Source organism: Paramisgurnus dabryanus, chromosome 21, assembly GCF_030506205.2.
Source record: "Paramisgurnus dabryanus chromosome 21, PD_genome_1.1, whole genome shotgun sequence".
In the NCBI taxonomy this organism is placed as follows: domain Eukaryota; kingdom Metazoa; phylum Chordata; class Actinopteri; order Cypriniformes; family Cobitidae; genus Paramisgurnus; species Paramisgurnus dabryanus.
In genome coordinates, this window is record NC_133357.1 from 23,945,710 (window position 1) to 23,971,029 (window position 25,320).

Below are 25,320 nucleotides of genomic sequence, written 5' to 3' on the forward strand. Positions count from 1 at the left end.
AGCTTATTTTACTGCATATTTTAATAATTTTAGATCATCATTAGATCGTCTCTTTAGGCCTCCTAGTTGGCCCTGTTTGATAAAAACTCCTGTATGGGTTTTAATTAAACATAAATCTAGTGAAAAATTATACATTTAAATATAATGCAACTAAAAATATCACCCAAGACCCAACTTTGTTTTCCTCTCACCTCCTTCACATTTCTATATGCTTTAATTCACAAATCTTTAGGCTTTTAAAAATACATTTGTCCATTGATAGACGTTCTCATCACTGTAAGGTACATTATGTCATGATATACAATAATAGTTTTAAAATGGATGCGTGGATAGATAGACTAACAGATTTACGGATGGACGGACAAATGGATTAATAAATGCATGGATTATCGGAATAATGGTTGGTTGGATGGATGGATGTATAGATAGATTATGCATGGATGGATCAATAGACAGACTGACGCATGCATGAACAGACAGAAAAATTATTGGATGAATGATTGGATAGATGTATTAATAGATAAATGGATAGATAGACTGACAGACAGACAGACAGATAGACGGATGGACGGACGGATGTATTAATGGATGCAATGATTATTGGAAAAATGGTTAGATGGATGGATAGACAAATGGATAGATAGATAATGTATGTATGTATCAATAGACAGGCAAGAAGAATGGATGGATGAAAGACAGACTCGCAGACGGACAGACAGAGGAATAGATGGGTGACGGACGGACAGACAGATAGACGTACGGACAAATGATTGGATCAATGGATTCATAGATATATAAATGGATAGATAGACAGACAGACAGGCGGACAGACAACAGACAGACAGATGAATGGACAGATGATAGACAGACAGACATACGCAGAGACTAATTATTGGATGAATGGTTGGATGGATGCATAAATAAATGGATAGATAGATAGACAGACAGATTAACCGATGGATGGATTTATGGATGCATGGATTATTGGAAGAATAATTGGAGGGATAGACAGATAGATGATGCATGAATGGATCAATAGACGGACAGACAGATGGATTAATAAATGCATGGATTATTGGATAAATGATTGAATGGATGGATGGATAGATAGATGGATGCATGGTGGATGGATAAATAAATAGAGGGATAGACAGGTGACTGGACGGATTAATAAATCGGTAGATGGATAGATGCCCCAGTGGCATGCAAATTTTCCTTGTCCCATGAGGTTGCATGTAGATAGATAGACAGACAGACCGATAGACAAATGAATAGACAGACGGATGGATTGATAGATGGATTAATGGATGCATGGATAGATAGATAGATACCCCAGGGACATGCAAATTGTTCCTTGTCCCATGAGGTTGCATGTTATCCTCGGTCAAGGACTCAGCATCAAAGAATTCAACACCAATCTGTCACTCGCTCACATACAGTCATTCAAATTTACAGTGTGGCCTTATGTGGGAATGTTAACACCCTTAACCATCGACTCACAGGAACTACAGATCTGCCCTGAAGGGGAGTGAGGGAGGCATTTCTCACGCCTGCAGCCATCATGTCTAAAGAGGAAACTGAAGTGATGAAAGTTAAAAGAAAGTTGCAGTAACGTCAGATATTCCCTTTTGTTATTTCTTTTACATTTTATACCGGACGGTCCCAAAGTCAGACAAAATTGGTTTGTGTTGAGCAAAAATTATCCTAAAGGCAAAACTCTTAAAAATTAAGGTGCTAAACAGGCCCATAAAATAACCATGTTTTGGCCCTTATGGTTTCAGTTTCACAAAAGGTTCCTTGTAGTGGAAAAAATGACTTTTTTAGAGAAAGTAAAAAAGAAAGGGTTCTTTAAAGAACCTTTGCCTGAATGGTTCCTTGTGTAACCGTTAATGTAAATAGTTAATGGCCATGAAGATCCTTTTGTAGCACATTTTAAACAATAAAATGCAACTTACCCTAAAATCATCCTTACTGTGGTTGAGACTGCAAAACACAAAAGCTTATTAACATATCTATGGGAACTTGTCAAGAACCATGACTTTAAAAACCTATTATTACACATCAGAATATAGTCACATCGATCAGTCCTACATGTCACATTAACAATGGTGCAAGTCAGAGAGAGGCGCAGACAGGCAGTATTGTGTTGCATTCAGCTCTTCTGTCTTGGCTGAGCAATTGTGTCTTACAATCTAGTTTGACAGAAGAACTATAGCAGAGGTTGTAACAGATGGTAAGACTTTCATGTTTCCACAATGTTAAGTGGTACGATAAAACGTGTCCAAAAACTGATAAACATTCTTAAAAATAAAGGTGGGTCATGATGCCATAAAAGAATCATTTTGGGCTGAATGTTTCCATAAATAACCTTTAACATCGAAAGAACCTTTAAAATAGTTATTTTATGACATCGCTGTGAAGAGCATCTTTATTTTTTACACTGTATAACACTGTTTTGTTTTCATACTAAAACAGTCTCTCATAGGAATGACTTTATTTGCACTTCACTGCCAAGCATTAAGTCCTTGATGTAACCTCACACCCTTTCCAACTTTAAAGACTGTAACGTGCAGTTGTTCACACCTCTGAGAACTGGAAAGACCCTTTGTCTTCCAGGCTTTATTTATTCTCGGCAGACAAATGTCTCTATCTGGTGACTTTAACCCCCAATCAAAGGAACTATAGGTATCTTCATAATCACATAGTTGTACATTTTACAGAACTTTTTAAATTTTGAAGAACTTTTAATTGTTTATATATCATGTAGTGGCCTATAAGACCTAAATACATTACCTGTTCTTTGAATATAAAGACTACTCAAATCATTTGGACCAAGTCAGTCATTTACTTTGTGTTTGAAATGTTTCATATAAATAAATTTGCCTTGCTTTTGTAAGAATGCAATAAGTCATTTTGTTGGGTTTCAGACAATACAGGAACTGACATCACAAAAACAGGAAATAACATCACAGTGATATCAACCAGGGGTTTTAAAACTATTTTCATTCCAAACCCCCTTGACCTATTTATTTATTTATTTATTTATTTATTTATTTTAAGTTAATATTTCAATAGCACATTTGCATATTTAACTTCACAAACATTTATTTTTTTATCCGTTTTAAAGTTTTTATCAGTAGTATTTTACACAGTTATTGTTATTATTACATATTATTGAACCTCATCTGGTTAATCTCTTTTATTGGTACATAAAATCAGTTCTCAGTTTTCTGATATTTTTATTGTGTAATGGTAAGATTATATGCGGATTAAACAAATAAAATACAAATTGTTAGTAAGCATTTTATTTATTTACATTTTATTTAATTGATAAAAAAATTTCATCAACTCACGAACCCCCTGCAATTCCCCGGCGAAACCTCCATTTGGGAAACCCTGGCAGTGTCCGAAATAGCACCCTATACCTATACTCATTGTTCAAATTGAGGGGGGGAACCGGTTTTTATTCAAATTAAAATACTACATGAATTTAAAATGCACTGCCAAAAAGTGTTTCTGTCCATTATTTGTCCCAATTGTGAAATAAACTAATCAAAATTTCTGTCTGAAATAAATGTAAACTCTCAAGTGCGCCTCACGCTGTTTTCTGGAGGAATTGACAGTTAATGTCTCAGCATGTGGATTATTTTCACCTCATTTATGGTAAGAATTAGGGATGCACCGCTAGGATTTTTGTTTGCCGATACAGATTAAAAAAGAGTTTATTAGTTTATTAGCTAGTTTATTTCTGCATCAAATTATTTTTACTGAACATGGATTGGATCTATTCAACTGACCAACATAATAAGAGAGGCCCAGAGTATGCCCAAACTGGCATTTTTTTTGGTCTTTATCCGAGATTGTGAAAAAAAGCCAAGACCGCAGACATTTTCCGAAATACTCTTACTCTGACTGCATGGCTCACATGAATAAGTAATCTCTCACCTGATTAACTACGTGATTTAAAAATTTCCCCCTATCGCACATCTGACAAACTATAATTTGTACAGATTTTATTTAGTTTTGGGAAGTATTTAATTATTTTGAAAAATGCTGGATTATGCAACAGACATGCAACTTATTGCCTTTACCCAGTTAATTAATAAATAATTGGTATTGGCCTTTCTCGTGCTATTGCCGATGGTTTCAAATTCATCAAAAATCGTCCGATACATATTGGTGGCCGATACATTAGTGCATCAATATTAAGAAAGAATCTTTAGGGTTAGGGCCTTTAAAAATTTATTTTCTAACTATTATTTTACACCAGTGGCGAGGCTACCAACTCAGATTGATGGCTGGTCCACCCAATCAGAACAGACACAAAATATTTTATTGGGAAAGCAGAAGAAACGATAAATGATAATAAATGATAATCTCTTTAATACTAATCGCTCACATATGCATCATTCAGAAATAAATACCTATTTGTAGAAGATTTATCATTTGCATGTGTTTCTAAACCTTGCAAATGTTAACATGCAAGCGATTTTAAACAATTTGAGCATAAGATGATGATAAAGTGAGTGTTTTCTGTGCACACAGACGCACATACATTATTAAATGGATGCACACTTATAAGCGCACGCACATAGATGCTAAAGACACCCTAAATAAAATAGGAAACGGGAATAACAATTACATAGAAAAATGACACCACGGGGTGGTTTCCTGGACAGGCATTAGCTTAAATCAGGACTAGGCCTCAGTTAAATTAGGAAATATAACTGTTTGAACAAACATGCCTTACTAAAAACATTACTTTTGTACATTTTGAGGCAAAACAAAGGCCATTGCTGTATTTTAGGATATGTCAGTGAAATTTGTTTTCAGTTTGGACAGCTCTTACATTTATTTTAGTCTAGGACTAGTTTAATCCCTGTCTGGGAAACCACCCCAAAAAGGCGATTTCCCAGGTTTAGATAAGACCAGGCCTAGGCCTTAATGGACATTTACGTAGTTTTTAAAAACAAACCTTACAAAAAAAAACATTACATCTTAAAAACGATGGCACTGATATATTTGAAGATATGTCTGTGCAAGTTGCTTTCAGTTAAGACAACTCAAACAAGAATTTAAGTCTTGGACTAGACTTAAGCCCTGTACGGTAAACCGTCCCAAAATTATTTAAGAGCAGATATGTACAGTCAAAATTCAATTAAGCAAACTAGATGACCTCCCTTTAATTGCACATAAGATATAATCACCCCTGAAGTAAGCTGTGTGTTTAAATCAGTATCAAAGCAGTTTAACACGTTTGAGAAAACAGTAAAGTTACTTTATTTCTATTTGCTTTCTACTCGATTTTTAATTTATTTCATATTATCTAAAGGAGAATAAAGTTTACATTTTAAATAAAATATATGATAATTGAGAATATTTAAAGAGTCAAAAAGCTCTCAGGCATCGTATCAGGACAAAAAGCATATTGTGTCAGATGGGATCTAAGGCAAAAGCAAAACTGCATTCTGTGAACATATTATACACTCATAAAGGTTGGCAGTTAATGTTGTAGATGTAAAACGATTAGTTACTTTGTTCCTGTAGCTCAGTTATTGCCTAGGATTAACAGCACAAAAGGCTGTGAGCTTGATTCATACTGATGAATGAAATGTAGACTGAATGCACTGCAAGTCTTTAGAAAAAACATAAATGTGCTTTGCATAATGCAAATCAACACATAAAATGATATAGTCCACTTTAATGTAATTGAATTGAATGCTTTTCAGACATTACAACATTAATAGACAGTGCAGCAAACAATGTTGTGCCAAAGTCGTATACATTTCATAACAGAAAAAGCAACTTTCTATGAATGTCTAATGGTCATTTGACTCTTGGTCAGTACTGTCTTTTGCAATTCTTCAGTAACATTTTGTAATTTCTATACATGTGATATTTTGTGTACATAGTTTAACAGTAAATTTCTTTTTTTATTGTATTTATGGTGTGTTTCCCTGCACACAGTTCTTACTTAAGGATGCCTCACAGTGTATATAAACATTTAGGCTATTGCTTTAAACTTTGTTTTGATCTGAATTGTAACGATAACGTCATATCATGGCTTAAGCCCATTTGACTATAAATAAGCGGTGCCGCCTGTCGCTAAAATTGAGTCATTCCCTTCATTCATCCAAGTTACGCAAAAAACCATACACCAATACAACAGTAAATATTTTTGTCATTAATTACTTTAATAATTTAACAAATTAATCAAACACGTGGTTTTTACAATGTAACTCCTGAGACAGCAGCCAGCGTATTAATAAAAACAATTCATTTATTTCGTCCCATTATATTTAGAAATTCAATAAACGTGACATTTCAAACCTGTAAATCCGAAACTGTAAAACAATAACCTACTGCATACTTGTTGTGCTGAAGCTGCAGTACAAATGTTATTCCAGTAGATGGCAGCATAAGCTCATATCCAGCCTCCATGACGCAGTTTGTTTGGTAGGTAGACTCTCGTGAGGAAATGCGGGGCTATAGATGCCAGGGCCTGTATCTCAGCTTTCTGCTTCAGTCTCTGCATTGTGTTCATCTGTAAAATTACACAAACACAAAGCAATGCATATTTCATAAATAACCTGCTGACTGAATTTCTGCTACACATTTGTTTATTAGGTGTCATATACACAGGGACATCTGTGAGAATTCTGTTCTTGTCTCCACTTTCTTTATTGTATCATAACTACAAGAAAATATTTTCTAAATAAAGCAATATAGCACCTCTCTCTCCCACACAGGTTGGCAGGGAATGTAGGGTCTGTTCAACAAGCTGTTGATTTTCCGCTCATCTGCTTGAGAAAATGGAATAACGGCCTTTTCTGGAATCCTATACCTGTTATAGCCATATACAGTATACACACATGAATAAATCCTTATGCATTCATAACAATAATATAAATTCAGGGCGGTTTTCCAGACAGGGCTGAAGCCTAGACTTACTTAAATGTTAGTGTTGTCTTGATCGATCTATTTTAAAATATACTAGTCAACATTTGAAGTGGATCAAAAAAGTTCGTCAAAGTTGCCCTAAGGCAACAATGGGTATTGGTTACTGGTTTAAGACCACTTTTATGAAAGGTTTGATCCACTTCAAATGTTGACTAGTGTATATCAGTGCGATTGTTGCGTCTCAAGATGCAAACCAGTATTGTTTATTTATAAATGATGCTCTTAAAATGACTTAAATATCCTAATTTAACTGTGGCATAGTCCTAGCTTAAGCTAATCCCTGCGAGGGAAACCATTTTGGAATAATACAAATATGGTTTTATTTATGATACATCTTAAAAGTAACCAGCCTTTGATATAGCAAAAAACAAACACAAAATATTTTCTTGGAATTTTATCAACCAGCTTCTTGACCTCAAGGTCACCCATCACCCCGAGATGCATTTCAAACAGTATTGGTGGAGTTCCCATATTCTCAGTTCTCATGAGCTGCTTTCTCTAATTATTCGGTCCAAGTACAAGCACTTTAAACACTTTAAAATAAAATTCAAATTTTCTTTTAATACATTTTTTTTAGTCTAACAATATAATTTCAAACATTTAAACCTATAGTTCATGGAAAAATGAAAGCTTGTAATTATTTACCCACCCTGATCTGGTGCCCAGATCTGTTTGGTTATTATTTATTAATTTTTTTATACTTTCCTTTGTATGCAGCAGAACAATAAATTTGAAAAATCAACTTGAGGGTGAGTACATGATGGCAAATGATGAACTATCCCTTTAGGCTTACTCATTTGACATGAGTAAAACATAAGAAAACATTTTAGTGAAATCACACTCACAAACCCAACCTGCCTGTGCTCGTTAACCTATTAAACAGGGCTGTGCACAGACATTTTGAGGTGCAGTGGCCAAAAAAAAAGGGGTACTAAGGGGGGTATTATTAATATGGTTTATTAAAATATAATAAATATGATGTGTTAAAGATCAAAGATCACAAGTATCAAAGACAAGTGTTTATAATGGGAAATATACTAAATAACAACTGCTAAATATAATTGTTTTGAATCCATGTTTGCAATGTTGAACTGCCTTTAGCAGCCTCCCTTTTCCATCTGTCTTTTGTCTATTTTTTTTGTCAACAAAGTGTGCCAACAACAGATACATATAATCAGGCACATTAACATTATTTGATAAGAGACGCATCATAATTCTAAAAATGTGTATATTTTGCTGTTATTTGTTTGCTTGTTAGCACTTTTAGAAGACTGAGAGCAAAAACAAACTACCAAATTACTAATTCAGCGAATTAACAACTGAGGTAATGTAACGAATCTATCTGTTAATGCAACAAACTTCGGGAACTGTCGTCTTTACTCTCTAAAGCAGTATTTCTCAAACTGGGGGCCGATAGTTTATGACCTTTGATTAAATAAATGAATTTATCATAAATTCTGTGTTACTAAACTGCAGACAAATAAGACTCCTAACCAACAGCATTACATTACATTTAATCATTACATTACATTACATTACATTTAATATGTTTGTTTATTTAAAATTTTAAGTTTCAGACTGTTTTATGTCATAAATTCTCTTTGGGGGGGGGCAGGAAGGGATGCACCTTACAGAAGGGGGCCGCACGCCGGAAAAGCTTGAGAGCCACTGATCTAGAGAGCGGACACAAATTGTGAGAGATTCTTCGGAGTGGGCAGGAAAACACAAAGTGGATTATTGGAATCAGTGGATCTTTAGCGGAGCGGTAACAGAACACTTTAAGTGGGATTGGCGGTTGGCGAGAGGGGCACCTGAGCCACCGGGCCACCCTCTTGTGCATGGCCCTGCTATTTAATCCCATAGTTTATAAAAATGCCTAAAGTATTTTCTGATTTAATATACACTCTTTTACACTATGAGGTGGTTTCCCAGGGATTATCTTAAAACAAGACTAGGCCTTAGTTTAATTCGGAAATATAACCAGTTTTAACAAACATGCATTACTAAAAACATTACTTCTGTGCATTTTGAGACAAAACAAAGAGTACTGATGTATTTTAAAATATGTCAGTGCAAGTTGTTATCAGTTTGGACAGCTCTTAATTTTGTTTTAGTCTTGGACTAGTCTAATCCCTGTCCGGGAAACCACCCCTTAAAGTTTACACTTTACATGTGAACAGCCACATGACCAGAGCCTATTACATCCAGTTGCTATATTGAAAGAGGATGTTTGTCTCAAAGAATCCTTTAATAATATAGATACAACAGCATGCAGAAATCTGACATATTATTGAACAATACAGATATATTATGTAATATGTGTAATTTTAAAATATATAGTGCACATGTGAAATATTTCTTACAGTTAAATCTATTTCTATATACACTGATCAGATTTCTGTATAGGTGACGTCAGTGTGTCGCCTGCCCAGCTTCTGGAATGAGGTGGAGCAGGAAGCTGGCAGTATTGAATGTGCTGATGCTGATGGAAACAGAATAAACCTAAGTACCTAAGGATGTTTCCAGCGTTTTTATAATCGCTTTTGTGAAAGGTGCAGATGAATTCGCTAAAACAAATGCACCATTTCTTTTATTTATTTAAATGGTTTTTTACACTTTTTTTTTAGAAACGTCATTTGTTGTCATGTCATATTTTTTAGTTCTAAACCTGAAATGAATAGATAATATTAGCCAGATCAAAGTTATCCGCTGTATAACACACAGAAGCAACTTCAGCATAGACTTTCATGCATGTCCATAAACGATTTCTGAATTAAAACAACGCAGAAACAGCTTGAGAATTCCTCCAAGACTGTTTGAGAGCAGGGTTTTGACCCCGAAGTGAAAGCATTTAACCTTTCACAACCATTAAAGTTTTCTCTTCTGCTGTTTCCCAGAGATTCCTGATTTTATTTACTGCCCATGACAGTTGACAAATCCAATCAAAATAGCTTTCAATAGGAAGGAAATAAAAAACAGCAACAAGAAGCAAAACAAAAAAAGGCCAAGAAGCGGAAAGGAAAGCAAGCCCATGCAGCCTCAATCACAAACCACAGAGTAAAGTAATGAGCCGACTTTCCCAAACCTCTGGATGTCTGAAGGCAGGAGGCCCAACCACAGCACACTGGGGACAGTCAGGCTACGAGCCTCAAAGGCCATTGACTGAGGACAAATGAAAGAGAGTTCATAAAGTTTGACAGTCAAACAGGCTTCAAATCAAACGGTCAACATGATTTAGCAAATCAGTTTAGTATTAGCCCATTTAAAACAATAGGGAGTGAATTAGGAGGCATGTGACTAGAGGCGTGTGAAGTAGGCCTTAGTTAAATTAAGATGTTTAAGCATCTTTTATGAATATGCCTTAGAAAAATACATTACGGGGTGTGTATCTTAAGACAGATTAATGGCACTGGCTTATTTAAAGATCTATCAGTGCAAGTTATTTTTAGTTGAGACATGTGTTTTAGTCCTAAGCCTTGTCTGTATGTTTTAATTTTAACCTGCTGAAACTTTTTTAAATTTAAAAGTGCAGTTTATTTTTTTTTTTAAGAAACACCAGATGCACACCAAAATGATTATTAATTAATAAATTATCATGTTAAACTTTCTTTTACATCTGGTATTGCACCGCCTGTCAGCTGTTGCACAACACAACAATGACGTAGTAAAAACACGAAAGATTTTTCTTTGCATTTCTAAAATGTTTCACGTACATGACGACACCGAACATGCTTAATAAACTGATGACGTGTGGGGTGAAGTAAACGCATAAACCAGGTTTTTTTTTTTTGGTAAAAAGCCCATAAATGGCGTAAGCAAAAAACAATCGGCACAAGTTGTTTTTTTGCTCATTTCCCCGATTTCGGGTTGCATGTAAACACCTTAAACGGCTTTCTTGCAGTTTTGTTCATATGCGCAGGTCTCCACGTGTGACAGATAAATGTCACCCACGGAAGTAAGTGCAAAGTAATGCATAAAAGTCTGTGCTTGACCTAAGCAGTTGGCAGAGAAACTGCAAAAAGTAAAATCTCATGTTACATTTACAGGTTCTGCAGTACCGAGCCCCTAAGGTGACATTGGAGTAAAAAAATCTAAAGTTTAGTTTCATGTGCTCACGTGAAACTTTCATGTGCTCACGCAAAACCTTCACGTGCAGATTTTTTTTAAAAGTTTAGTTTCGCGTGCTCGTGTGAAACCATCGCGTGCGCACATGAAACTTTCACTTTCATGTGCGCGCGCAATAGTTTCAGGTGAGCACGCGATAGCTTCACGTGAGCACGCGAAACTAAACTTAAAAAAAAAATTCTGCTCATGAAGGTTTCGCGTGAGCACATGAAAGTTTCACATGAGCACATGAAAGTTTCACGTGAGCACATGACACTAAACTTTATTTAATTTTTGCTCTATGTCCCCTTAGGGGCTCCGTACTGCAGCCATGAGAAAAGATACAAATTATAGCTTAAGACAGATTTCCTGTCGGCTTTTTGAACCACTTTATGTACTATAGGTTACTATTCAGATCACCCCAGACAAATCCTAGTTCCAGGTGTAAACAATACCTAAATTCATCTGGTTTTAAGAGATTTAGACCAGAAATTAAGACAAAAAAAAAAAACTAATAAACAAAACGATTCTTTGAAAGGTGGACCTGAATACAAGTAAAACTTAGCCACATACTATACAGATGTATCACACACACATGTAAAAACACTTTACTTTTTCCACAGAGTAAATTTTAAGTTTATGAATGAGTACTTCCTTTTCTCTTGCCACAAAGAGAGAAGAATAATTACGCATCACCGCAATGCAATACCAAGAGCTGGCCTCGCTGGAAATTGCACAAAAATAGCAGGAAGCAGGACTTACCACCGAGCCGTACTTGTAGATGCACATGATTTCAATGCCTGGGAAAAAAGAGATGCAATCACCAGCATACCCTTACAATTATCCTATGGGACAGCTTAATTTGCCCGAGAACAAAGTAAAGCATCACACATGTATGGGGAGAGCTTGACTCATTGATATGACCTGCCACCAGAGAAACCACACCGGACCTGTCACCAGAGAAAATCTGAGACCGGTGGCTCTCACGAAATGAACGTGCCTGTTGACTGGCCGTGGGGTTTTTGTCTGTTACATTTACGTTAAATACATATGAACTCATTTAAGTCTGCCAGGTGGAAATCCAAGGTTGTTCATCAATACAAACAGCTCTGAGTATCTAAAACAAGCACTTCTGACATGACATTGTAATCTTAAAATATTCATACAGTACTTTGGTGTACTATGCATGTCCTATGGCTATCAATGGCAATGTTACAACTTTTTATCAAGCATGTGCATGTGTATTTGTACCATGCGGGTCTGCATCCACCAGAGCGAAGACTGGGACTTGTAATGTATTCCACAGTTTCTTCACCATCAGTCTGCTGTTAACATCAGGAATCCCTTTACCCTGACAGTGGCATGAGACACAAACATTAATTTCTGCATTTGGCAGATGCTTCTTAAGTGACATACAATGCATTAAAGGTATACATTGATCAGTAAATTGTCAGAAACTACGACTGCGTCCGAAAGCTCCAAAATGCTGCCTGCGGAGGCAGTATTCCAAGACAGGAAGGCATCAAGGCACATCCGAATACAATGTTTGGTTTATTTCCCTTCATTGTCCCACAATTCTATCCGTGTGCATGCACAGAGAATGTGATTGATCGAGCCTAGTCGAGTTAAACAAAAATAAAATGGCAACCAAGAAAGCATCTGAAGCATACATTTTGTGTATTTTAAAGTTTTATGCCGCAGAAGTCATTGCCTTATGAGGCAGCATGGCAACAATTCAGCTGTCTAAGCTTTCGGATGCAGCCAATGTGTCCTCAAAAAGTACCTTGCTGTCACTGGTATGGTACTCTTTAAAATAGTACACCAATAGTTTATATTAGTACCTAAAAGGTACCAAACATATATGTATATGTGCCTAAATGGTACATATTAGGAACTTTTTAAAAAGTAATCCTTCGGTGACCATTTTTTCTTATAGTCCCACTGATCTATATAAATGACCGGATTGCACATAGAACGCTTAACATATCAGCGAGAGGTGAAGCCATCGCAGAGTTTGAGCCGCCATCTTGGTATTTCCAACAGGCAGAGGGCGTCATTGACTTAAATTCAAAATTATGATCTAAATTTACCAACTTTACAGCGTATCAGTCACACAAGACTTTAGGAAATGTGAACATAAATTAATTGTTAATTCTGATGTTATTTGCAATGTTTATGTTTTAATCGGGCAGGATAAGCGATTCATAGAAAACGTTAAGGTGAGTGTCTGGTGAATTCTGTTAATGGCACAGGTGTAAATAAAGTTTTATGACATTAAGGTACACGGTCAATGTTATTTCTCTGAATAAGTTGTCAAGTAAACTTTATAGCATTTTATGGCATTTTATAAGCAGAGCAGCATCGATATTGGGTGTTGTTTTTATATTGCCGAATCAAATGCAAGTTAAACATTTTTTTAAATACATGCCATTAACACATTTTACTGTACGAGCAATATAATAACATAATGACAAAGTATTGCATGCACATACAGTACTTAAAGCATGCTTATTTATTTAGATTTCAGAATGAGCACGTTTGTGATTAATAATACATATGCTGCGGTCTGTCTGCTGATCTGATACTGTAATGAAGATGAATATATAAATAGGGTTAAAAAGTAAAATGTATAACTTTCAATAAATAACTATGTACATGCTTAGTACGTTTGTGTTGTAATAATGTACAAGGTAACTTCAGATATAAAAACGAAGACTTGTAAAGTGATGTTTTATCATTAAAATCTGATAACGTCCATTGATTTAATAGAATGTTTGGGCACACCAACATGGCGGCGCAGTGCTTTACAACTGTGATGTCATGCGCAATTCAGTCATTTACACAGATCAGTGGATAGTCCCTTTAAATCGAATTCATGGCATTGTGAATGAATTGTGATGCTCTAACAGCTGAAGGTGTTGCATTAGTGTTGATTCTGGGACAACACACTAAATGCGTTGTCCCAGAATCCATCTCAGTGTTATTATTGAAATAACACATTTTGTGTTACTTTTAAACACAACTCGTGTTATATTTTAACACAAAATCAACACAAAATGACACATAATGTGTTCAAATTACACATAATGTGTTAAAAGCTTAACGCACAAAGATGGGTAAATCCTTTCTAAGAGTGTACAGGAATACGATTACAGCATGCTTACAGTAATGATAATGCATGGAAACAGTCTGGCACAAAAGTCATCATCCAGGAGCCTCTGGAAAGTTGCATCTTTTTCCACTATCAGGATGAATTTTGCTGATGAGACAATGTCTTTAGGATGATAAGGAATCTAACAGATAAACACCATCCTCAGTTAATAATAAACACACCTACAGAGAACTGCAGCAAAGAGAAGAAAGCATTTATAATATATATATATATAAGGGACACACAAATAGACATAAACAAACTGCATGGTTAAAGGTGCATTGTGTAACTTTTAGGGAGGATCTCTTGACAGAAATGCAATATAATCTACAATATAATCTACATAACTATATTATCAGTGGTGTCCTTATATAATGAACTGTATTGTTTTTATTACCTTAGTATGAGCTGTTTTTATCTACACACACCACGGGTCACCTTACATGGAAGTCGTTGTTATGTTTTTACAGTAACCCTAAATTAATAAAACACAGATCTACAGAGTGTGTTTCATCCCTATGTTGTCTCTGGCGACGACCTGTTTGACCTGTAACAGCTACCGTAACTTCTCTATGCGTTTTGAAGGGTGAACAGTGGTCTGAGCTGTTAGTTGCAATTCGCAATCTCACCACTAGATGCCGCTTAAATCTACACACAGCACCTTTAAAGAGTAACTAAACCCCTGGTCAGAGCCTGACTCCACCCACTGGCAATATTTGAAAAATGCAAGAAAAGTGGGCAGATCCCTACCAAGATAGAGGGGATGAACTAAGCTCGTACCAAGGGCGTGGTGAGCTTGAACTTGCTTACGTCACGAGTCATTTTTTGGACCCAACATCCAATGGGAAAATTCAACTGCAGTAGCCACCATTCTACCTGAAGAGGGCAGCACTCAGACGTTTTGACATCATATATTGCAGTATTGAAACACTTTATAGCCAAATGTCAAAAAAATTACTAAAATCAATGAACAGCACTAATAAAGCATCATTCTTACAGATCATGAACTAAAAAAAGTTGGTTTAGGGTTTAGTTACTCTTTAAAGCAAACATGAAGGATACGTCCGATCCCACTAACATTGGAAGACACAGGGACAGCCTGTAGACAAATTTACAGAATCATTTCAAATCGTTGAAAAAAAAGTTTGGAACATGAAACTCATCTTTTTCAAAACATCACACTTCTCCAAATAGACAAAAATCATAGAGTAGATTCTGAATGGTTTCCAGTGTTAAGCTGGAACAGAATTTGAGTATAACAGATATGACTGTTGAAAAGATGTTGTCAGTGGAATTACATCTGAACGATTGTGGGCACAAGGGATTACATACTGTTCTTGTAAATCATACTTAAACTGCAGTGCACACTAAGAGTCAAATTTCTGATCCATACTCACTGTGGTGCTTGATCTGCAGTCCACCATTGTGCCATCTTCCTCCAAATAACACAGATCACCCGAGATAAGGCCTTTGGATGTTGCAAGCTGTGAGGATTATTAAAAAGACTTGATTTACTTGTCTGTAGACATGAAGGCACACCTGCAGTTGTGCTTGTGAGTTTAATACTCTGTGCAGAGTCAAAGGGCATTTTAACTTGAGCAGTCAAAATGAATAAACTACATTGAGTGTGTGTGTGTGTAAAAGTGTCAGAAATGCTAATATCACATGTGCACACATACAACGTTCAGACTTCTGCGGGGAACCCCGAGCATGCACGAAATGTCGTCTACTATGGAATCCACCGTCTTCTGTGACCTGAACAGCTGTGTATCATTATAATATATATCCCTGATGGACAGAGAAAAACAGTTCAGTGCACAGATGCACATGACAAATCACTTCATAAAAATCAAAGGTTCCACCTGCTCTCTATATCAGGTGATTTATGGTGCGGTTCGCAGATTTATACATCATCGCTTATACCAACAGGTGGCTTTAATAAAATGTTCTTGTAATAGTTGATGGATAAAAATGCTAAATATTTAAGCATGAAGCAGGTTGGAGAAAACCTTTCCAAAACATACAATAAAGAAATACTTTTGGAAATTTGACATTTTATATCCCATGGTTCATGGTTTATTTAAAAAATTTTTTTGCATTGGCTTAAGGGACATTTAAAATGAACTATTGAAGGTTTAAAGGCTGAAAACAACTCACCTTTTGGTGGCATACGAGTCACTCTGAACGAGTTTGTAAATTACAGACAAGAGTTTCAGAATCAGTGCTGTAAACATGATACAGGAAAACAGAGTCATATTTGACATGAGCATTAACAATACTTACATTTTCTAAAGATAATGGGAGTGGTGCTTACCCATGCAAAATTCAATGGTGTACTCACCTGTTGCGTACCATGACCCCAAAGTACAGTTCGTTTGTCTAATGTGATCGCGCCATACCGTACTCTGGTACACTTTACAGAGGTGGTCTCTGGCATGCTTTGCTTTGATTCAGGGGTGGAGCATGTGCGCTATCTGCACCACAGTGCGAAACTTCAGCTGTCAGTTTAAAATATTCTTATACGCGGATCACAAATACACGAAGCCACGTGTCACCACATCCCAAACGACCCCACATCATGCCCACTGTGTGGACTATGGATGCTTAACCATTAATCATGATTAATCGTTAGCAGAATTAAAGTTTTTGTTTACATCATATATGTGTGTGAACTGTGTATAATAACTTTGTATAAATAAATGTACACACATGGATGTATATGTTTTAGAAATGTTTACATGTGTATATACATTTGTATATTTATGTATAATTTATATTATATATAAATACTTTATATATACATTTTTTTTTCTTAAAATTATACATGAATGTGTTCATATTTATATATATATACATATTTATTATACACAGTTTACACACATATGTGATGTAAACAAAAACTTTTATTCTGCTAACGATTAATTGCGATTAATTGTTTAGCATCCCTAGTGTGGACCGATAGGTTTATGACATTTAATAACAGCGAGAAGGCTTTTAAAGCTTAAAAGGAACAGTATGCTCTGCGATCGCTCTCATGTTGCTTTAATGTCATACGCCAATTGATCTGCACATGATTTTTAAACACACCTGATAAGCCATAAACTCAAAATTATGATGAGCTCTATGGTACATATCTTCCAGTTTTCTTCAAAACGATCGCATGTTTTAATGACGCAAACCGTAATGGATCATAAATTATAGTGTGAGCGCAGACCAGCGAGGGATAGGAACAATCGCATTTGGGTTCGTTTAAGTATAACATGAGTTAAGTGCTGTGGCTTGTTGCCTGGGCATTGCTATAAGCTGCTATTATGTTTAAACAATATTTACGTCCTTAATACAGTTGAATTCATACACAGTTAAGTTTTTTAAAGGAGTGACAACCGCATTCCATAACCAAAACTAAACCTGTAAATTTACGGGACTCACAACCGCATTTTGGACAAGAACTGGTGTGTGAACGGGACGGTACTGGACAACTGGTTTTAAGCATGTTGCTATGAAGGGTTTTGTGGGGTTCGGAGGAGGTATTTACTGGCCCAGTTCTCTACAATTGAACTTATTCGTACAATCTGCTCATACCCCACTAATGTTTAGGTAAGTGATGGTTAGGGTAAAGTCAAATGTTTTGTATTGCCGTTTTAACAATGCACAAAATGTGCAGCATGAAGTAACCATTTTGGGGTGAACTAACCCTCTAAGTTAAACTAGCATAAAAATATATGTTGGTTTGACAGTGCATTGTTTTGAAGCAGCTTTACAGAAAGACATGCTGTAAATTCAATAGTCGCTTTCACACATTCAGTCTTTACTGGTAATTTACTGGTAAAGTTAACAGGTCATGTGTGAACAGAACCGTTCCTGTAAATCAGTGCTGCCAATTTACCAGTAAGAGAGGTTGTAATATTACCAGTAATTTATCGGTAAGTGCTATGTGTGAACAAAAATAGATTACCAGCATTTAGAATGGACAAAGTCAGACCACGCTGCCAGCTTCGGGCCAATCATAACGTTTTGATACAGATGACGCGTTTATCCCCGCACTGTTTACGGACGTTTCCACACACACACACACACACACACACACACACACACACACACACACTGCTTAAAAGTCAAATACACCTGAAGTTAACATCCACATTTCTTGTCTAAAGTTTGTTTAAAACAGCTTACCATCTATTTGCTGAATTGCCGACGTCCTTAGCACACCCTCTGTGAAGCCTAATGTGCAAACGCACATGTTGTACACAACGCAATGTTGTTTGATAACGAGCTACTTCGCGACGGTCAGCGTTTGCCACAGATGTGAAAACAACAAAATACGGACCGTGGATATAAAGTCATAACCCGCCATTGTTAACAAATACAACACTGAGCTCACCAGCCGCGCGCCACAGGTAACTTCCGCTTTCTGTCCGAGTTTACCGGTATTTTGATACTGATGTGTAAATGATGTCTTACTGGTAAAAAACTGTGTGTGAACAGCACATTTTTGTATTTACTGGTAAATTCATTCTGGTAAATTCACAGTAATTTGCCGAAATTACTGTGTGAAAGAGGCTTTTAATGTCTTCATGGCTTAGAGTTTAGTTAAGTGGCTTGGCGATATGATATCATATTGATAAATATAGTTAGCAATTCATCTACTGTGAATACAAGTTCATTTATGTTTGTTGAGGGGGAGCTTTGTTTGATATACAAATATCATATTTTTATATAACAAAATGGATTCTAATGGGATCAGGTTGGACTACTGTATGTACAAGCAGGTAATTCAGGGTAATCTTACAAAATCTGGTGGCTGATGAAGGGCAGTCACATCGAAGAGTCACCACTGATGCATCTGGCTTTAGTACCAAGCCAACAGACTCCTGAAACCTGAAAATAATATGAACACTTCTTTTACTACAATTTTCTCTTCTACTAAGATATACTGACAATTATTATTGGCAGTTGAGTCATAACATGCCCTGAAATATAAAGAAACTATGATTTTTTTCATGTCTGTGTGTACAAGTGAGAAGTTTTGAGGAAAACTTTTTGATGTCTTATTGAAGAAATCTAAATATGATCATAACCAAATGTTGCACTGGAAAATCCGACCATGCTCAGAGAGGTTTAGTTTAATTTAGTTTAGTTTTATTTAAAATTTGACAAGACAGGACATTGCAGCACAAAACCCTGAAATGTGTCAAACATACACATACTCCAAGAAAAAAAAGAAAAAAAAAATATCTAAAATTGTATATATATATATAAATAACACAGATACACAGATAAGTCATCTATTCAGCAATATAAGAGCACGAGGAATAAAGGAAAGTTCATGGCGTTTAGTTTTACTTCTGGGTACATCAAATGTTCTGCGCCGCCGAAGAGATAAGCAGGAGTAGAAGCCATAGGCAGGAAGCAGTGCAGCGGTGACATCCTTAAGTGTCTTAGTAAGAGTACGTATTGTGGCTTCCTCACGCCTCTCATTTAGTGTTGGGAGAGTTGAAGACGGAATACCTATTATCCGATAACACCGCTTTTGAATCCTCTCCAACTCCTCAGAGAGACTTTTAGGAAGTCCACCCCATATTGGACTAGCATACTCGAAAACTGGCCGAATACAGGTCAAATATACTTGCACTAAAGCATCACAAGGAAGTCCCGCTTTTTTGCAGCACAAAGATAATGTATTCTGGGGTGCGCCTAACTTTCCTATCTATTTTGTTCTTGTAGGGAAAAAAATGATTCAGCTAAATGAGGTTTCCATCAAAACCACTATGAGAAAAATCAGTCATATTACATGCACTAGAGATACATTTATTACAACATTAAGGCAAAAGCCAAGCCTCTGCCTTAGAGGGGCCCTGTTGAAATGTGTTTTAAGCCTTAGGGAGGTTTTATGTAGATTGGACCAGAACGTTTTATTTGCTCTACACATGAGCTTTTACAAAGTCTGCAGTAAAAACCTTTTTTAGACAACACACTTTTAAGTGTAACTATATGTGTGTCAGAGAGAGACAGAGAGAGAGAACAGATGCACTGGATATGAGCTCGCATTAAATGATAGAAATTACTACTGTTATTTGAGGTACTACTACATGTATCAAAGTAAACAAACAACGCTATAAGTTTTAGTCGCTTCAGTAATTGAAGCGCATTAGTGGACACTGGTTCTCTCTCCAAAAAGCCCATTAATTTTTTCTCATACTTTTGCATTATCAGCCTCTCTACCATTTTGAACGGGGTATTAAGGGCTCATTAGTTGTGCGTAGGTCCTACAGCATAGCCGGGACGGTGTACGATACGCGTCGGTTTTCATATATATATATAAACCCTGCTGAAAAAGCATCAAACAAGCATGGACCAGCATGGGAATTATGCTGGTCTATGCTGTTTTGATGCTGGTTTAGCTGGTGGTAATGCTGGTTTGGTGCTGGTTTAGCTGGTGCTAATGCTGGTTTAACTGGTGTTCACTAGCAAACCAGCACCAAAACACAACATATGCTGGTCTTGCTGGTATGCTGTTTTTTTCAGCAGGGTACTTCTGCGTCGTCGTTCCCGTCGACATGCAAAAACACATGCAGACGGCTGGTAGGCAGTATCCATGCGTGTAACCACAGTAGCAGCGCGACCATCAAAGAAGAAGCAGCTTGACAAGTTAAACCCGCAAACGAAGAAGAAACAGCAACTTGTTGTGTATGATTTGAGAAGACCAGCAGTGATGGAAGTAAATAAACAATGACTTTTGTTGCAGTTTGAGTTAAATCACTCCTCAACTTGGCCCATCTTTGTTCTCACCATCACAAACGGAAATACCTATGATGCAGTTTTTTTTACCTGACGGGAGGGGTTCTGGTGGACCAATCACAGCGCTTGCTAGAGTTCTCAAGGGGTCGGGCCGGCCCGGCAAACCCGACAGGAACCGCCGGGTTCGGGTCAAAAATATAAGCAAATGAGTCGGGTCGGACCTCGGGCTAAATCTTTTACGCTCCGTGAAAAAAATATTAATCATCACTGCTGTTCACCGTAAAGAAAGTCTGGTCTGGCTGCTGCATGCAACGTGCATCACAGAGAGGGGCAGGGAATAGCAATAAGCTCCGGGGTGGATCAGCAACCGCTGCCGGCTTCAGAGCGGATGCATTGCGGATCTGCCCCGGAGCTTATTGCTATCACTGCGTGCAAGCCAGTTGCCTGGAGAAGAAGAGATGGAGAAAAGTAAACTTGCCGCAGGTGAATTCACCGTTGCTTGCTACTACAGGACGAGAAGCCACTGGCTGGGTACATGTTTGAGTTCTTTTTATTTATTATTGTGTCATTTTTATTTAAGGCATATTTATATAGCCTATATTTAAAGGGGCGGTGAATTTGTCGATTTTATTGTTTTATACTGTTGCCTGATGTCTACTTCTGATGTCCGCGTGGTTTTTACATTCAAAAACATCAAAATCAATAAGTAATAGGCTATTTTGTAACATAGATTAGTGGCTGTCTGGAGAAATGGTTCGTTTGAAGGGGCGGGCTGCATTGAAGACCTGGACGTAAACACCCACTGCTATGATTGGACGGCTTCATTCCCCGTCATTACATGTGGGGAAATGTTTTAAAAACATTAATGTGATAAAAATAGCAGCCCAACACAAATATGTTTGAGCCACAAAAGATTCTGGGTGCTAAATATGATACACATAAATGACTATACGTATATTAAAGTAGAAACAAAACTCGACGCGACTAAATTACCGTATACAACACAGTAAGCGCGCATCAGAATCTAAACTGCGGCTAATAAATCCTTATCAATAACTTTGTATAATTCGATTGTGCTTGTGAGGTTGCTTTTACATTCACGTAATGTTAAATACCACAGTTATATGATAAAAAATAAGCTTTGTTGAGTGTTTGACCTTTCAAACGTAACTCGCCTAAATTACCGTATACAACACAGTAAACGGGCATCAGAATCTAAACTGCGGCTGATAAATCCTTCTTTATAAATAACACTGTATATTTCTACCGTTAAATTACAGTCGTGTTGTTAAGTGGTGTATCTTTATTAATCGTTTAATGTTTTTAGTACATTAAAACAGTCAAACATACGTGTTTAGACACGGATGTTACAACAGACATATCAAGCGATCTCTTCTAACAAAGCAATAGTGAAACGCAGTAACTTAAATAAAGTAAAATGTCTTACTGTGTATAATGCTGTGTCATTGTTGTCGGATCCAATATAAGTGGTGCTTTTAATCACAGTCTCTCTGCAAATCCAGCATCGACTTCTTTCCAAATAAATCCGTGTACACAAAGTTAACAAACACTCCCCACACGAGCTGGAACTTCTTAAAAAGCAAACTTTTTCCAGGCATTTAATGTTATGTTCCAAGCCTCCGAATTAAAGTATTTAGCTTCTGTGTTGTTCCCACGCGGTTCTTCCACAACCGAAAATGCGTTTCCAGTCTATCATAACAGATCACCACGTCAAAATAAAAGTCTCTCAGAAAAAATGTATTTAAAAGTCATTTTGGTTACATTTGTCAATCTTTAAAGACATATTTACTTGTTGAGACACACGTGTGTCACGCGAAGCTGTGGGCGGGACTTCAAAAGTGGTCCTTGTATTTGGCTATGGGGCGGTGCTTCAATTCTACTTTGACGTCATAGATTTCCGAATTCCACACTGGCTTGTTTTACTGGCTTGGTGCCAAAAACGGTTATATTTCAGTAGCACGGACGTTTTCAGTTCTGAAACTTGCAGGATGTTCATTTAAGTATGATGACCTCTTATATAACAAATTATCAAGTTAAAATTGAGTATTTGATTCACCGCTCCTTTAAAGTTTATTGTTTCAGTTGTTTGTATTGTTAAACGGCGTGAACATTAAAGCTTGATTTGAATTCCCGTCTGCTGGTCATTTTAATAGCCTGTATGAAAAAAAAGGCAAGGGGGGTTGGCGGGATCGGGCCGCGGGTCGGGTTCGGACAGATAATTCACGTTGATGTGCCGGGTAACATCGGGTCCGGGCTTTAAAAGCCACTGGCCGGGTCGGGTTGTAATTTTCAGGCCCGTTGAGAACTCTAGTGCTTGCGGTCCATGTAGAACTGACGTGCTTTTAAAAATTTGCCACGGTGCACATCAGGATATGCAGAGGCTACGGATAACATACGGCGTAGCTATGGCATAGACCTTATGCACTACTATAAACTGGACTTTAGTGTCCAACAGGATAATCTAGAAATACAAGGGTTTCAGCATTTTGCAGTTCGGGCGGCCCGCCTAAACCGGAAAACACTACCGCCTTAACTAGGTCGTCCAAAAAGAAAAACAAATGTGCTGCACAAAAGGCTGTCAAGTGCATCTCGGAAAATATCGGACACGCTTCACACCGTGAGCGGGCACGCGCACCACACGGCCGAAATGAGATAAAGACATGGTTCGTCATGTCTGGAGGATAGCCAGTTGATAAAACGCGTGTCCGTGAGAACTGTAAGTGGACTTATGTTTTGGGTTTATTTAAGCCTGTTATTGTATTAGTCTATAGTTCTTATAACTTTAAAGTAAGTTAGCTGGTGGTTTTGTTCTTTGAGCAACCTGCTAGCTAGGTTTCACGTGCCTGTTGATTAGATATAATTGTTGAGCGCTCTTGCTCACTTTATTTATGTGCATTATTTACATGCTATAGTAGTTACACTCCTTTAAGATAATGTAATTAATAGTGGGAAATAATCAGTTTTTACAATTTTTGCGCTATCTATCATCGTTCGCCAGACGTTCTACAACATCTGCTTTAGTTTGTGTTTATTAACTCTTTAGTTTCACTTAATCACGCAGCTATTCAGAGGTATCTGTTAAAACATTTAATTCATTAATAATCTAGTATGTGTTCATTTTCTGTCATAGTTTCTTCAAAATTAAGTTTTATTTGAGTGTTTTACATAAAAATATTTAAATTTTCATCATTTACACCCCGCCCCTTTGATTGTCACAGAGGAATTTGATGATATCGGTCTTGTCTACATCACCAATCCCAGAAATAAACTGATGCCTACAATCCGTGTGTTTGTTGTAGTCCAAGAAAAGAGATTTAAGTAGGAGGCAATAACTCCCGAATTCGTTTACTTTGGGGTTTGTACCTTTTGCATATCGTTAACATGTACTAATACACACTTACAAACCAAAGGACATGTAACATCGTGAACCGGACCATAGGTGCTCTTAAAACAGTGTTAATATGTCAGAATGCATGAAATACTATTAATATACTATAGTAAACTGTTGTAAAATTCCTTGATTAGACTACTGTAGAGATTTTAAACCTTACTATTTTAAGTACCATAATAAATACAGTATACTATAGTAATTATGTTATACTATAGTTATAAAACAGCATACTATTGTATACTTCAGTTTACTATAGTGAATTGAATACAAATAATTTTTTCATGTGGGTTTTTGCTTCACTCTGGTATTTTCAAATGAACAGACGGACACAGACAGAAAGCCCACATAAAAAAATACTGTAGTAGGCTTTACTACACTATAGTAAAATTCCTAGATACAGTACTTTAGTGTTTCTGAACTTACCTATAGTAAATGTTAAAGTGTATAGTACAGTTTATCAATTTACTAAATGAATACTATATTTTGTAGTGTAATTTATAGTATATTTATAGTAAATGCTAGTATTTTTCATGTGGGGACAGATGGACAGTTTTATTAAAGTTTATAGTTTAAGTTTATTGCACTCACCTAACATTGTCCCAGCTGGATCTATTTATCAGAGTTAGCACAGGTGCTTCGCCTTTAGACACACTCGTGACCAAAGTCTGAATGACTCTCTCAATTCGCGTCAAAACATCCTGTCTGTGCATGGGGGAGAGGTGTTATTCAATGAGACCTTTTTAAACCGATAAACATGGAGGTAATGCAGTTTTCTGCTCTTTCACCTGCTGATGTTCGTCAGGTGGTCTTCAGTGGTTTCCGCGCTCACGCGCAGCATGTCTCTCAACTTATCCACCTCAGCGAACCGATGAGCCATTCAATAACAGTTGTAGTTATGTGAATTTGGCTACAATATATTTGAAGGTGAAACTGAATATGGTTGAAAGTGAGG

The 25,320-nt window shown here is 36.7% G+C and overlaps 1 protein-coding gene across 1 annotated transcript; it reads right to left on the reverse strand.

The window, feature by feature from the left end:
• Positions 1-6,247: 6,247 nt before the first annotated feature.
• Positions 6,248-25,245, reverse strand: spo11 (SPO11 initiator of meiotic double stranded breaks). The gene is made up of 13 exons (XM_065286713.2): positions 25,154-25,245; positions 24,957-25,070; positions 19,008-19,096; positions 16,373-16,439; positions 15,895-16,003; positions 15,613-15,699; positions 15,278-15,314; positions 14,229-14,338; positions 12,316-12,415; positions 11,827-11,864; positions 10,046-10,122; positions 6,733-6,844; positions 6,248-6,544 (listed from the first exon to the last, which is right to left on the reverse strand). Exons 1-13 carry the CDS (start codon positions 25,243-25,245, stop codon positions 6,425-6,427), a joined length of 1,152 nt encoding a protein of 383 aa, XP_065142785.1. The 3' UTR covers positions 6,248-6,424.
• Positions 25,246-25,320: the final 75 nt, after the last annotated feature.